Raw genomic sequence first — 14,539 nt, 5'->3', positions numbered from 1 at the left:
GGGAAATACCCAGTGAATCTACCTGCATTAAAACTACATCACTCAATCATCATTGGGTAATATTGAAAGCGAAATAAGCATTCCCACAGTATATTTATAGCACGTGACCATATCTGGGTGATTTGATTCTCGCAGACCCTTCTATCATTACCATAGACAGGGACCTTCCAATAAAGCGTAACTTACTGTATTTGTAACACTATGATACCCACGCAGAAATCTGATATATTAAAATTGATTTCAACACAAGCATTTATACATGTCTATATTTCAGGTTTTTGTATGGGTTAGCTTTCCAATGTTACCGGATAAGGTTTTAAAGGGGCCATGGCACAATACTTTTTTAAGATGTCAAATAAATCTGTGGTGTCCCCAGAGCACATATGTGAAGTTTTAGCTCAAAATACCATATAAATAATTTATTAAAGCATGTTAAAATTGCCACTTTCTAGGTGTGAGCAAATATGTGCCATTTTGGGTGTGTCCTTTAAAATGCAAATGAGCGGATGAAATTCAAAAACATGATCACAATGATGGTGGTTTGTTGCAATTAAAACTCAATTGTGCTTTTCTCTGCACTAAATGGCAGTGCTGTGGTTGGATAGTGCAGATTAAGGGGTGGTATTATTATAATAAGAGCTCCTTATGACATCATAAGGAGAGACGAATTTCAAAGACCTATTTTTTCATGTGCTTGTAGAGAACGGTTTACCAAAACTAAGTTACTGGGTTGATCTTTTTCATATTTTCTAGGTTGATAGAAGCACCGGGGACCCAATCATAGCACTTACACATGGAAAAAGTCAGATTTACATGCCATGGCCCCTTTAAGACCAATAATATAGATATATGATGTCTCACTGTGACTGCTTCTGGAACTTTCAACAGCTTTAGCATTCCCTTTATGAAAATTAACCATGTTTTTGTGGTAAAAGTGTACTGCTCTACAAAGGCTAAGTAGAGTAACTACGCAAACACTGAAACTGAGAAAAATGCCCTTAAAGTTTTTTTACACCAGCCAGTCCAACATGTTACTGCAATTTTGGCACACACGTTTCTCTGAAATGGGACAAAATTGAACCAGGAGACTTTGTCACAAGACACAACAGATCTCACAAAGCCTATTTTAACCATTAACTCAATTCTGACCAAATGCATAGTTACTGTGCTTTGGCTTTGTAGGGCAGTGTAGTAACCATGTTTTTTGGTGTATTGATTACTATTAGCAAAATCATGGTTTTACTACACTAACCATGGTTTAACTATGGTTTTTAAAAACCTTGGTTCCCTTTTGAGGAAACTCCAGCTGTGTCCCCATAGCAATACTTTGGAAAACGTCTTGGCGTGACTGATCTGCAGCACAGGTATGAAATACACTAATAATGAGATAATGAGCGGAATGCCACACGGACCAGGAGTACTGTATGAGAGGGCATACCAAACAAGCACACTCACTTTTTGTGTCTCGCTTGTGACTATGTGTATGTGTTTTACACAACTAAAGCATGTCAAAAAAGTTTAGATTATGTGTTCCTCCCTGTCGCCGTTATCTTATAGACAAGGATACCCATAAACTATGTGTAATGTGTCTGGGGGGCGCAGCACACTCGAGGGACCTGGCTATGTGGACTGTGAGCGACTTCCTGTGCACGCACTACACCCTGCCTGGCGCTCCTCGAGAGAGTGCCCGGGCTCATGTCCCTCACGGCTCCCTCAAGGCCCCCATGCTGCCTAACAAGTCCTGTCATCTCATCTCCAGCCATGGTTTGCAAGGCATTTACAGCGGTGAGTCAGGCGGATGCCTCGATTGCTGCCTCAGGTCTTTTCGGCAATGCCATAAACACAGTTGTCGATAGGTTCCAGGAGATGCAAAGCAGGTTGTGGCATTCAGGAGGTACCTTCCCTGTTGAGACCGCGTCCATGGGGCTGCCAAGTGGGAGCAGCCCTAGCCATCTTGTAGCCACTTGTACAGAGACAGACAGAAGTGTGGGGGTTCATGCTCCCCCTCAGAGGGTACGGGGGACCGGACGCCACTCCCAACCAAAAATGGTCATTGAAAAAGTCATTTAGGCGAAGAAGGCTTCGGCAAAAAGGCGATCCTAACTTCAGGGCTGGGTGTACCTGTCGAGGCGAAAGGGAGTGCACCTCAGTTCACGTTGGCCGTCGTGTCTCGGTGCCCTCTGCGTCTCATGGCGCCAGCTCAGGATGGTCTCCATCACACAAAGTACTCTAATCACACCAGAGACCAGTCTCAAATGACCGGTTCCCTTAGTACATTACATCACAGCATGGAAATGTCTGACAAATGTGTCAAAATTGGACTTGTGCATGGTTTCGATTTTCTGGTGTGCTGCTCGCAGTGTTGCACATTTTTACATCTCCATCCTTTCTCAACACTGGAAGTTCCTGAGGTTTGTGTTTCAGGGCACAGCATACCAATATTGGATTCTTCCTTTCGGCCTGGCATTATCACCTCGTACATTCACAAAATGTGGAGATGCAGCCTTGGCTCCCCTGCACATGAAGGGCATTCACATTCTGAATTATATAGATGATTGGCTCATTCAGGGGGAGTTAGAACAGATGGCGGTTCAACATTGAAATATTGTCCTTGCTCCAATGACAGGGTTGGGGCTGCGGCTAAATGCCAAGAAGGGTGTGCTTTCTCTTGTACAGAGAACCAGGGGTGGATCTAAGGGTGGTTTGGAATTCTACGATGATGCAGGTGCACTTTCGCCTGCACTTATCGATGCAATCATAGCAGCTACAAAAATGATAAACCTGGGCCAGTTACTGAGGTTGTGACCCTACTTAACTCCAGAGCTCCCTCCATGAGGAAGCTTTATCCCCTTAAATGGAGAAGTGGAGAATTTTCACCTCTTGGTGTTCAGCTCACCTGACAGACCCAGTCAGCTGCCCTGATGATGTCGTGCTGAGGTTTCTGCAGGTGAAACCCTTAAGGTTTATGTGGCAGCAGTTTCTGCATACATCTTTGAAAGGCTCATCAGTGGGTAGACGCCCGCTGGTGGTTCACTTTCTTCGTGGCACCCGCAGCCTGTTAGCTGCACGGCTGCCAACATGGGACCTGGCTGTCGTGCTGGAAGAGCTCTCAGGGTCTCAGTTTGAGCCACTTGACGCTGTGCCACACAGGCTTCTATCTTTTAGACAGTGTTCCTATTACATCCCTAAAGCGAGTGAAAGACCTTCAGGCCCTCCTACATGTCTTAAATTTGCCCCAGGGATGGCGAAGGCCTTTCTGTACCCAAAGCTGGGATATGTGCCTAAGGTATTGAACAATGTGCCGTGGCATTTTGCATTTTGTCCTATCCCGTTTAGGAATGCGGACCAGGGAAAGCTGAATTTGGTATCTCCTGTGCCAGCACTGGATACATATGATCACAGGACTGCTCAGTGGAGGAAGTCGAAGTCGCTTTGGTTAACCCAGGAAAGGTTTCCCGGCAACCAAGCAAAATTTGAGCAGATGGATAGTGGATACTTATAAACTTTGTGGCATACCCTCACCTGTTAATGTGACGGCCCACTCTACCCAGGGTATGGCTGCCTCTAATGCCTTAGGGTCAGGGGCTTTGCTCCAGGACATATGTGATGCGGCTGGGTGGTCCTCCCCTTTCACATTTGTCAGGTTTTATAACCTAGACCGAGATCCCTCCTTAGGGTCCCAAGTACTATTGCCTTGACTGTGTACAGTTTATACATGCTACAAGAATTTGGTAGTATGGTAGTGTGGGCATCTTGCTCCCCAAAGCGTTGCTATGGTGAAGCAGCTCCAGTTCCCTTGAAAGGGAACGTTTCAGGTTACGTATGGAACCCTGGTTTCCTAAGGGAACGAGATGCTGCGTCTCCCTGCATCCCTTTAGGCACTTGCTTCAGCACTTGGTAAGCGAGTGTGCTTGTTTGGGATGCCCTCTTATACTCATGGCCTGCGCTGCATTCCATCATTATCTCATTATTTGTTTATTTGAGGCATTCCCAAAGCATTGCTAAGGCGAAGCAGCATCTCTTTCCCTTCTGAGGGAACCAGGCTTACATATGTAACCTAAGAAGTTTTAACTGTAAAACCATGGTTAATTTTCGTAAGGGCCATTAGAAAACAGAATCATGACTCCTTAAGGATGTAAAAAAAATAAATTTAGAGAACACATTTCCATTTGAAAAACGTTATAGATTTATTCATTAAGCACAATCACTGTTTCTCTACAAAAAGTAAACAAGAGGCATTTCATACGTGTGTGTACAGTTTCTTAAACATAAAAAAACTTTTAATGAAGCCTAAAAGATTCGGCAACTGGCATTATGATTATCTTTCTTCAAAATAAAACAAATTCAAAAATCAAATATTTACAAAGCAAAATATAACAGGTCATGTGTATAAACTGTGCTTTAATGTCAATATGAAATCACGATCCATTGTCTGGCTAATCAACTGAATAATAATAAACAGCTCATATATTAAAAAAACACAGATGTGTAATATAAACAAACAGTACTTTCTTTCTAAAGCACAATAAATAAACTGCTGAAATGAGCAAATCAGAGCATAAACATATTATATGCACTGTACTGTCTAAGTGCAGTTGTTTTTATGGTCACCAATAAACAAAATATTTGAAATAATTTCTAATCAAATATTTATGAGGTCCAGTCATTTTCCAGTGATACAACACCATTTGTGTTTACTGGATTGAAGTGTTATTTTGACAACATTTGTAGCATTACCAGCATCCTTCACTTACAGCAGTGGCTGAGATCTAACAACAATCTTATCTATCTGTCTTTTCAAATGACAGTTCAAAATGGAAGCATATTTAGCATGACTCTAGCCAAATTAATTTACTTTACATTAATATACAAAAAATTAGTAATCTATACCTAGCAGTAGCAGATTTGAGCTCAGACGTTGTGTGCATAATCAAAAAAAAAATTTAACTATAGATATTAAATGAACACTTTTTAAATTAACACAGTTGAACAAAATTGCCCCTAATGACCATCTCATTCAATGACAGTTTATATATTCATGAAAGTGCTACATTTTAGAGCTACTGTGTTCATGCGAGAATGACTATAGACATAATCTACATCCTGTGACATACAGTATAAATTAGAAATCTATTTGATGTGCATAATGACAGCTGTAAAATGAAAAGCCCACCCAAAAATGAAAATTCTGTCACATTTGGTAAAGACTGAGATTTGTCACTATATATAAAAGAGGGAATACATTATTATAACAACTGGCTTACGAGGTCTTTAAATAAAGCCCACAGGTCACATGCACTACTTTTAAGTTTTTTTTATTTATTTAGAAATTAGGGTGTGTGAATGATGACAGAATTTCAATTTGAAGTGAACTATTCCATTAATAAATACAGCTAAACTTATAATGTCATTAACATGCATATTAATTATCATGAAAACCCGGAGACCATTTATGCCTGAAACGGTATTGTAGGGGTAGAATTACATGGTTTAAATCCATACAGAATTAGAATTTTAAGACACAATAAATGACTTGAAAGAACAGTACAAAACGTTGTTTAACAAGGTACAGATTATATAACCTTTAAAAGTAATATTAAGCATTTTAATACTACATACATACAATGTCACAACAAACACTGATGTGTGCCTTACTTAAAAAACAGCAAAATCTTAATTATGTGATCTTTATCAATCTTTATAACTCTGGAAGTTTACAACCTGAACTGTCTATATTTATTAATTCTGCATTTAAATAGATTTTTGGTATATCCTATATTTGTCATATGCAACACTTCACGCCTATTGTTATTTACTGTTTTGTCTTACTGGTTGCTTTTCTGTCATATTGTTGTACTTAGCTGTGCCATCTTTGTGTCTGCTATAAATAAAGAAAATCATATTTTCTTAACATAAATTATAATACCATAAGTTCATCAAACTCTTTTTCAAAATGATGTAAACAGCCACCTTCCTAAAATGTATTCCTTATTAAAAACATTTCAGACATACAGTTGTTTTCAAAAAAATAGCAGTGCAACATCATTATCCTAATAAACCACTGTTATAAGTAGTAGTAATATTTCTATGTAAAATGGACCATTCCGTCATTGCTCAGAGAAACAATGCAATTTGATTAAAAAGTTGATTTGAGAGGGGAAAACATAAAGAAATTCAGCAAAGTTTAGGATGCTCAGCTAAAATGATCCCAAATGCTTTAAAATGGCAACAAAACCCCAAAGCGCATGGAAGAAAACGAGCAACTTTCACAGATCAAAGAATAGTCAGGATTGCAGAGATTCAGCATTTCATCACCTTTAGAAAGGTCAAAGATGATCTAAAATGATCTGTAAGTACTGAAGACATCTGTTTGCAAGAAGCCCTCGTGAAGCAACATTGTTGAAAAAAGCCATGTGCAGAATCACATCAACTGGCCCAAAGAAATTTTTTTTTTATATTTTGTGGCCTGATGAGAGTAAAATCAGGGGGCCCGGGTACTAAATTCAAGCCACAATTGCATCATGGTATTGGGATGGACACAAGCAAGAGGGCAAAATCTTGGTTCAATGCAAAAAGGATTAAGGTTATGGATTGGCCAGCTCAATCCTCTGATCTTTACACCACTGAAAACTTGTGGGGTGACATTCAAAATGCAGTTTCTGAAACAAAACCTAAAAATTGACAAGAACCGTGGATACTAGGCTGAAATACCTGTTTTAGGTGCCAGAAGATGGTTGCAGCAGTTATCAACAACAATGCTTATGCAACTAAATAAGTAATTCAATTCTTAAGACATTTGTTCAGTTTTAAGTTTCTACAGAGAAAAATGTTGCGCAGCTTAGTTTTCTTTGTTTTCTTTGCTTTAACAGAACAAGACAGACAACATTTTGTTAATGCTTTGATTTGGAATTGAATGTGTAATGTTTTCAATAAATTTAAAATAAGGAAATAAATTATATTTATAACATTACTGCACTTTTTTCACTTTTATTAGTATTCTGCTATTTTTTTTAACACAACTGTACATGAATGTGTCATAAATATGTGTCTTTTAAATCACACTATACTGTACAGTCTCAGAAATTTGTCATTAAATTAGCCACTTTGGTAAACTCAATGTAAAATCTAAAATCATTGGTCCCTTCACATTTAATTCATCAGACGCACATGTGTTGCGCCTCGCTCTGAATTTAACTTTCGGTCTGTGTTTGTTTATTGGTATGTCTAGTGGCTAAACTGACCTTTGGAGCAAAAAATAAAAAAGCTTTGGCTTCCTAAAGATGAAAGCAGATTCGAGCATGGATCATGGGAGTATGAATCAATTTGGCAGCAAGGCAAGAATCTGTAGTTAACATTGTACACATACATTTTATACAGTAACATTAGCTTAGTGTAGTAGCTTATAGACGGTTTCAGCAGTAACAACATAAACAAGCGGCTGTCGCGGTCCGCACATAACTTCCGGTAAACTCCGCTAAGAATAAATAACAACAAAGTTCTTTAAACGTAGTTTATTTATATAACAAGCAAAAAAACGACACATAGATTACCAAGTAACCAAAACATTTGTTATTTTCGACGAGGCATTTGTTCAAGAGATCAGTTTCGCAACTAGTCAGACCATTAAAAAAACGTAACCGGAAGTAAAATTCGGATCCAGACGTGTATCACATTAGCACACGTGCGTCCGATGAAACCGTCTATACGCTTTAGCTATTTGAACTAAGTTAATTTATTTCGCTTGTTATCAGAAATAATCTACACTAGCAGAGACTAGGTTGTTATTGATTCTTTGTGGAAGTCTACCGGAAGTTACGTTTGTTGATGTTGTCGTCTATACACTGAGATCGTACTTACATCAAACTGAAACTGTCCACATAGAAAGAGGGAAGTATAAATTCATTTGGTCCTGGAAGTGGATAGCTACTGTATTCAAAGACCTCTGTGGTGCCTGCCAAACCACCCATCTAACATGAGATTCTGTCTGATCACTGAACGCAGACTCATCAACCTCACTCAGATCTTTTTGGTGCGACGACCGAGGTGATGATAGTAATTCAAGGTGATGAGGAAGAAGAAGGATTCACCAAGAAGCAAGACAACTGCACTGTTGGACAGAGTTCCCATCTCCAACAGGGTGATGGATGTCACTAGAAAAAACATACAAATGTATACATTAAAGAGTCATTTGGCAAAATAGACAAAGCAGAGGTCTTAAATACACACAGAATGAATTCATCTTTTCAAATAAATTTAAAAGAGTAGTTTAGCCCAAAATAAAAGTTTTCTCATTCACTCATGCCATGCCAGATGTATATGACTTCCTTTCTTTAAACTCAAAAGAAAAATTTTACATTAAACTTCTGTCATGTTTAATGTAAATAATCTCCAGGGCTCCCTTGCAAAAGAGATTTGAATATCTCAATGGGACATCACCTGGTAAAATAAAGGGTAAATAAAAATAAAATAAAAAATGTTATCATCTTATATAGCCTAGTGCTCAAAATGATCAAGCAATTGTTGTCATATGCATGTTTCATTACAAGCAACGTAAGAACCAGTGAGATTTACCGATGTGCTGTCATATTTGAATGTACAGTATGGCTTGAAATACTTAAATAATGGACGTATGTGCTTTTTGGACAATCACCATTTTAATCCCCATATAAGAAGATAACATTATTTTATTTTTCATTTTCATAAAACATTTGTTTGTGTTAAACTGAAGTATACATAAGATATGCATAAGTGATGGCATGAGGGTGAGTAAATGGGAGAACTTTAGTACATATAGTATGGCACAGTATGTATTAAAACAATGAAGTGCTGCCCTCTTATGGAAACACAATGTAGTGTTAGTGTAAGCAATGATAAAAAAAAATAATGGTTGGGCATTTTTAAGATGAAATAAACAAGATTTATAGAACCTTTAACATGGTAAAGATATAGTATCCAAATATGGTAAAAAGTAGCAGGAGATCGGCATACATTTCACTTAGGCAGCCTTTAAAAGATAGTGCCTTAAAGGGATAGTTCACCTAAAAATTAAAATTCTGTTATCATTTACTCACTTTCATGTTGTTACAAACCTATATAAATTTCTTTGTTCTGATATACATGAGGGAAGATATTTAAAGGAATGTTTGTAACCAAACCGATCTGAAGCCCCATTGACTTCCATAAAAGGAAAAAGTAATGGTATTGTAGTGAATGTGGCCTCTAATTCACCCTGCATTTTAGCCCAAGCCCAACATGGGCTGACCTTTTTACGACCTTTGAGCCAATTTTAACATCACAACTAATACACGGGCCGGGCCTTAGGCTATTTAGGCTTCTCCATCTTTATATATTTTTCTATTTAATATAAAAAAACATTGAGACATTGATGATGTAAAACAAACATAGGAAGATGTTTAACATATCGCACAAGTCTAACAGACGCACATGCACATCAGCGCAGCGGGAAAATTTGGATTAAAACTGGATTAAAACCTTGGATACCAGTGATGATAATAACGGCGTTAGAAATAAATGTCGTTACTAACGGCGTTATTTTTTTCAGTAACGAGTAATCAAATAAATTACTGTTTCCCCCGTTATAACGCCGTTAGCGTTACTGACAATAAATGCTGTGCATTACTATAATTAATCTCACTAAAGTGATTTTTCACCAGAGTAGGTTCTCTCATCCAGACAGGCAATGTTTTCCTAGTGTGTGTGTGTGTGTTGGGGGCTGAGAGACACATACCTGATGATGATTGGTGTGTGTGTGTTAGAGGGGGTGTGACAACCACATAACCGATGTTGATTGGCTTAATTTCCATAGTTAGCTAACCAGAGGCAGGCAGAGTTCATACACAAACACTTGCACAGTCCGGGAAGTGCAGTGCAGTGTTGCCAACTTGGTGACATTGTCACTAGATGTAGCAACTTTCTAAACCCCTTTTAGGGATTTTATTTACAAAAAGTGACTAGGACAAATCTAGTGATCTTTTCTGGCGTGATTGGAGACTGACGCGAGAGCATGTGAGTCCCGCAATGACAGCGCGATGACAAGTACAACAAACTCAAAAGTAGCAGTCTGTAGCATGTATGGTGTGACATCTTTATCTTGTATTAGACTGTTGCCATAAGAGGGCAGCACAGCCTTATGAAAAATTCAACTCCAGACTTTCTTGAAGTGGCCTAAATCAATTTTCCTGGCGTGTAGATTTGTCTTAAAGGCAGGGTGCGTGATTTTTGAAAAACACTTTGGAAAAGGGAGTCGGGCCGAGTACCAAAACACACTTGTAGCCAATCAGCAGTAAGGGGCGTGTCTACTAACCAACATCATTGCCTGGGCTGTGTATGTGTGGGGCGGGTCTATCAAAAGAAGGTCCAGATTCTATTGGGGTAGGGGCGTGTTTATTTAGGTGATTTCAGATATCAACATTGGCTTTCAGAAATCATGCACCACACCTTTAATAATGAATAGAATAATTTTTTCCCTCACCTAGAAACTGTACCCCGAAGTAACATGCTTCTGTGAGGAGCGTCCACTGAATGATGACCTTTTCTGCTGTGTACAAACCATTCCACAGTATTAATGAAATACCTGTCGAGAAGAAGAAACACTCGGTCAAGCCTGAGGTCATCCTAAATCAGGCAGGTACATTAAAGGAGGCACATTAAATATTCATAACGGTGAATCTCCTCCCCTATAAGCACTCTGAATTTACAGCTTGAAATCTATCCAAAGCCTGGAGGAGGATTCTGCCGTGGGTTCAGATTCAGTTCGGAGAAATGCATGGAGAGTCTCTGATCTCTTCCCACACTGCGGATATGGGTAACATCTTTCTCCAACCCTGCCAAGTACCATCTGCCAGCACTACATTTTCAGCCTTGCTTGAGTAATTCCCACCATTGAACTGGCCATCGATCTGACAGAAGAACATTCACACCTTGCAGCACCACAGGGGTATGAATTATTTGTGTGCCAAACCAGGTGTCATAGTGTATTAAAAGGACTACTGGAGCTCAGTGAAGGGTTTAAATACAAAACAGACAAAAATTTTATCCTAACATGACGTACACACACAGAACAACAGGGTTGTGCTGCGTTGCTGTGAGATAATACATGTAATCACATTGGCTTAATACCTCATTTTCCCCATTGGCCAGGGATTATTCTAAACAAACAAGGAAGAAAAATCTTTTCTGTGCTGAATTATAGGCGGGCATGATAGAAAGAGAGAAGACAAATGAGCTGCTATTCATAATTAAATAAGTGCACGGTGAGAGAAGAGATATTATTTTCACAAAAATAGCCACCCCTGCAATCTCTGTATATTACAGGACCTCCTACAGCCGCCTGTAACCTAAAGCACGGCGTGCGCCCGGCATGTGTTACTGTTGTGAAGCAACACGGGACCAACGGGGGGTCATTATCAGTTATACAACAGTCGAACTGTCCAGCAGTCTGAAAGCACTGCCCTATATATGGCTTAATGGAATGATATGAAGTCATCCATATTTTAAATCAAAGGCATAAAATATTCATAACCCTTAAAATCATACGCTAATCTGCCAGTGTAAAAGCTCATCATGAATGTTTCCTTTGAGTAGGAGACAGACTTTCACAAGCAGGTTTACATTATACAGCTGCTACGCATAAATTGAGACGAAATGGAAATATGCCTAAAAAAAAAACGGAAAAAGTGCACAGAAATGACCTTGCCGGTGAAATCCATTTTGAGGATCATCAAAGTTTAATGTTTCAAATATTTTTGATGTAGACGAAAGTTCAAAAAGGCCAGCATGCTCGAAACGTCACACGGCACGCAAAGTCTTTTAAATAAATGTTGATGTTTGGAGCTTTGGTGTGCCGACTTTACATTTAATCCTCTTACTTGGTTTTTGGTCGAGCACCCATTTAAGACTGATGTGCGTTCTTTAATTTTCTTGAGGTCTGAAATCATGAGCACTAACATTAAAGGACAAGTTCGGTATTTTACACCTAAAGCCCTGATTGTTTATGATGAAATAGAACGTTTTTGACTGAAATTTAGACATATGATGCTGGCCCGAGAATTTGCAGGTGTTTGTTGTATTACCTCCCACCTCTACAATGGGTTTATAGGTGCACTGGAACAATCCTTCCTAAAATGCATTAAACTTTCGTGTACAAATACGTGAAACTCACCGAGTGGTCAGGGGTGTTCACTGATATGCTCACACAAAAATCGCTGCAAAATACGCATTCCAACGCAGTGCGTCGTGCCTTGCGTTTCCAAGCATTTAAAACGCGTTTGGTGTGATCAGCAGGGGGCGATCAAAGACCCAGCAGTAGCTTCACTTTTCTATGAGGCACACCCAGTTTTATGCTTTAATGCTCTGCACTTCAGTAATGTGAGCTTGTTTCTTTCCACTTTGTGGAAGACCTGTTGTTCTTGCTACTGTAGATGGAACAAAGTTAAATGGGTGAGCTGTACACTGAAAATTTGATTTCACCAAATTACCAAAAGCACTAACTGAAAGGGTTGTCCATTTATGGTGTCCACGTAGTATATGTGTCGACATAATCAAACATTTATAGAATGAAATGGAACATACACAGCAGAGATCCTCCATAAAGTCTGATGGAGATTCTGGTGGTGGTGAGCTCAAATATGATCTCATAAAGTTGGTTGGGGAAGGCCAGGGCCTGCAACACAGAAAGAAAGGGCATAAACTGTAACTACTGTATGAATATTGAAGCTTTAAAGAGAGATGGTTAAAGTGTACCTATTATGCTTATGTAAAAAGTCTTGATTTTTTAAAATATTTTTTACATTATTGCAGCACCTCTCTTCCCAGTCTATCTGACCAACTCTGTTTAGTTCTTGTATCTAAGAAGTCCCTCTTTCCAAAACATTTTTTTTTAAATGTCAGTGTATCCCATTGTTAAAGGCGGAGTCCACGATGTTTGAAAAACACTTTGGAAAAGGAGACGGGCCGACTGCCGAAACACACTTATAGCCAATCAGCAGTAAGGAGCATGTCTACTAACCGACATCCTTGCGGGGTTGCGTTTGTGTGGGGCGGGTCTATCAACAGAAGGTCCAGATTCTATTGGGGTAGGGGCGTGTTTGTTTAGGTGATTTCAAATATCAACATTGGCTTTCAAACATTGTGGACTCCGTCTTTAACCAAGCGAGATGTTAGTGATATTATTAGGCCTGTCATAATAGCTACTTTTCATAAGTCGGTTAATTGTCCCAGAAATACTTTGCGATAGTCAATAGTCTTTTTAAGACCAATTTATTTTACTGATTATCAGTGGCGGCTCGTGACTGCTCTTTCGAGGGGCGCAAATCCAAAATATGTGTTCGGAGTGTCATGTGTTTTGCTCATGTTTTCAAAATATGTGTTTGTTGCGTCATGTGAACCATGTGCATCACGTGTTATGTCAAAAAAAGTGCCTGCTGCACACGCCTCAAAACCATTTATGATAAAAGTGATGCTCACGTTCACAAAATACACGCAAGACACTCCCTTAACACTAAACTCTGATTACACATGAGATTATGCGAGTATCTGGCAAACGCAGTCATCTCTTTTATCATAAACCCTTTAGACGCGTCTGCAGCAGGCACTTATTTTGACAAGACACGTGATGCACACACCACACAGGATCACTCGATGCACAGAACACATATTTTGAAATAACGAACCACACACATGACGGGCTTCATACATTCTGTGACAAACTTCGCATCGTGCGCCCTCGAAAAAAGAAGTCACCGGCCGCCACTGCTGATTATATATGACAATAAAATAGCATAATAATGCAAGTACATCCTTACTAAGAAGATACATTTTTTAAAAAATATTAAGATGAAAAATATGAAATATTAATATGAAATTGGAATGGAAGAAAAAATTATCTAAATATTTAAAACATAAATAAATATAATAAAATATGCATTTAAATGTGAAACAGCTGATAGTCATTGTTCAGTGTTCGAAGATGCGGGTTGAAGCTTTGAAACCAATTCCAGTAAAATTTATTCTTTAAAAATGTATATGAAGAGTTCCAAAACTCGATAAATAGCAGTTAAAAAAAGAGTTAGCGCCAAAATCAGTATTGTATCAGGTCACTATTAAAAAGTTAATTCTTAATTTTAAGCAAAATCCAATTTCCGCTGTGTTATTATGTTATCTTTTCTCCCTTTTTCCCCAAAATGCGACAAACGTATATATAAAAGTATAACAGCAGCAATGACAGTGTTCTTAATATGACAAAATAAGTGTTTTGATTAATACCATCAATGTTTATTTTTTTAATCAGTGTACACCACTAGTCAACTAAATGAATATAACATGGCAAAGATGAATGCACATTTATATATTGATTCAATAGATTTATAGCATTTTGAAAAAAAACTTGGTTCATGGATTTATGGCATTTTGTGGAAAAAATAATCAGTTTGTATAATAAATCTTTGAAAATCAAATTAATTTTTATGTTTTTATAACCTAAAGATGCTATGTGAAAGTTTGTAACAGAAAATTGTGGTTT

General features: G+C 38.4%; 1 protein-coding gene across 1 annotated transcript in view; it reads right to left on the bottom strand.

The window, feature by feature from the left end:
- Positions 1-4,162: 4,162 nt before the first annotated feature.
- tp53i11a (tumor protein p53 inducible protein 11a) overlaps positions 4,163-14,539 on the bottom strand; it is a 59,896-nt gene continuing 49,519 nt past the window's right edge. The window contains exons 6-8 of the mRNA XM_055201218.2: positions 12,592-12,682; positions 10,493-10,594; positions 4,163-8,150 (exon numbers count right to left, since the gene is read on the bottom strand). Of these exons, the coding sequence (XP_055057193.2) occupies positions 8,017-8,150; positions 10,493-10,594; positions 12,592-12,682 (327 nt within the window). The 3' untranslated portion in view covers positions 4,163-8,016. The remainder of the gene's footprint in view (positions 8,151-10,492; positions 10,595-12,591; positions 12,683-14,539) is intronic.

Source organism: Misgurnus anguillicaudatus, chromosome 21 (assembly GCF_027580225.2).
Source record: "Misgurnus anguillicaudatus chromosome 21, ASM2758022v2, whole genome shotgun sequence".
Classification (NCBI taxonomy): domain Eukaryota; kingdom Metazoa; phylum Chordata; class Actinopteri; order Cypriniformes; family Cobitidae; genus Misgurnus; species Misgurnus anguillicaudatus.
The sequence above is the reverse complement of the archived record's forward strand: the minus strand, read 5'-3'. Positions and strand labels throughout refer to the sequence as shown.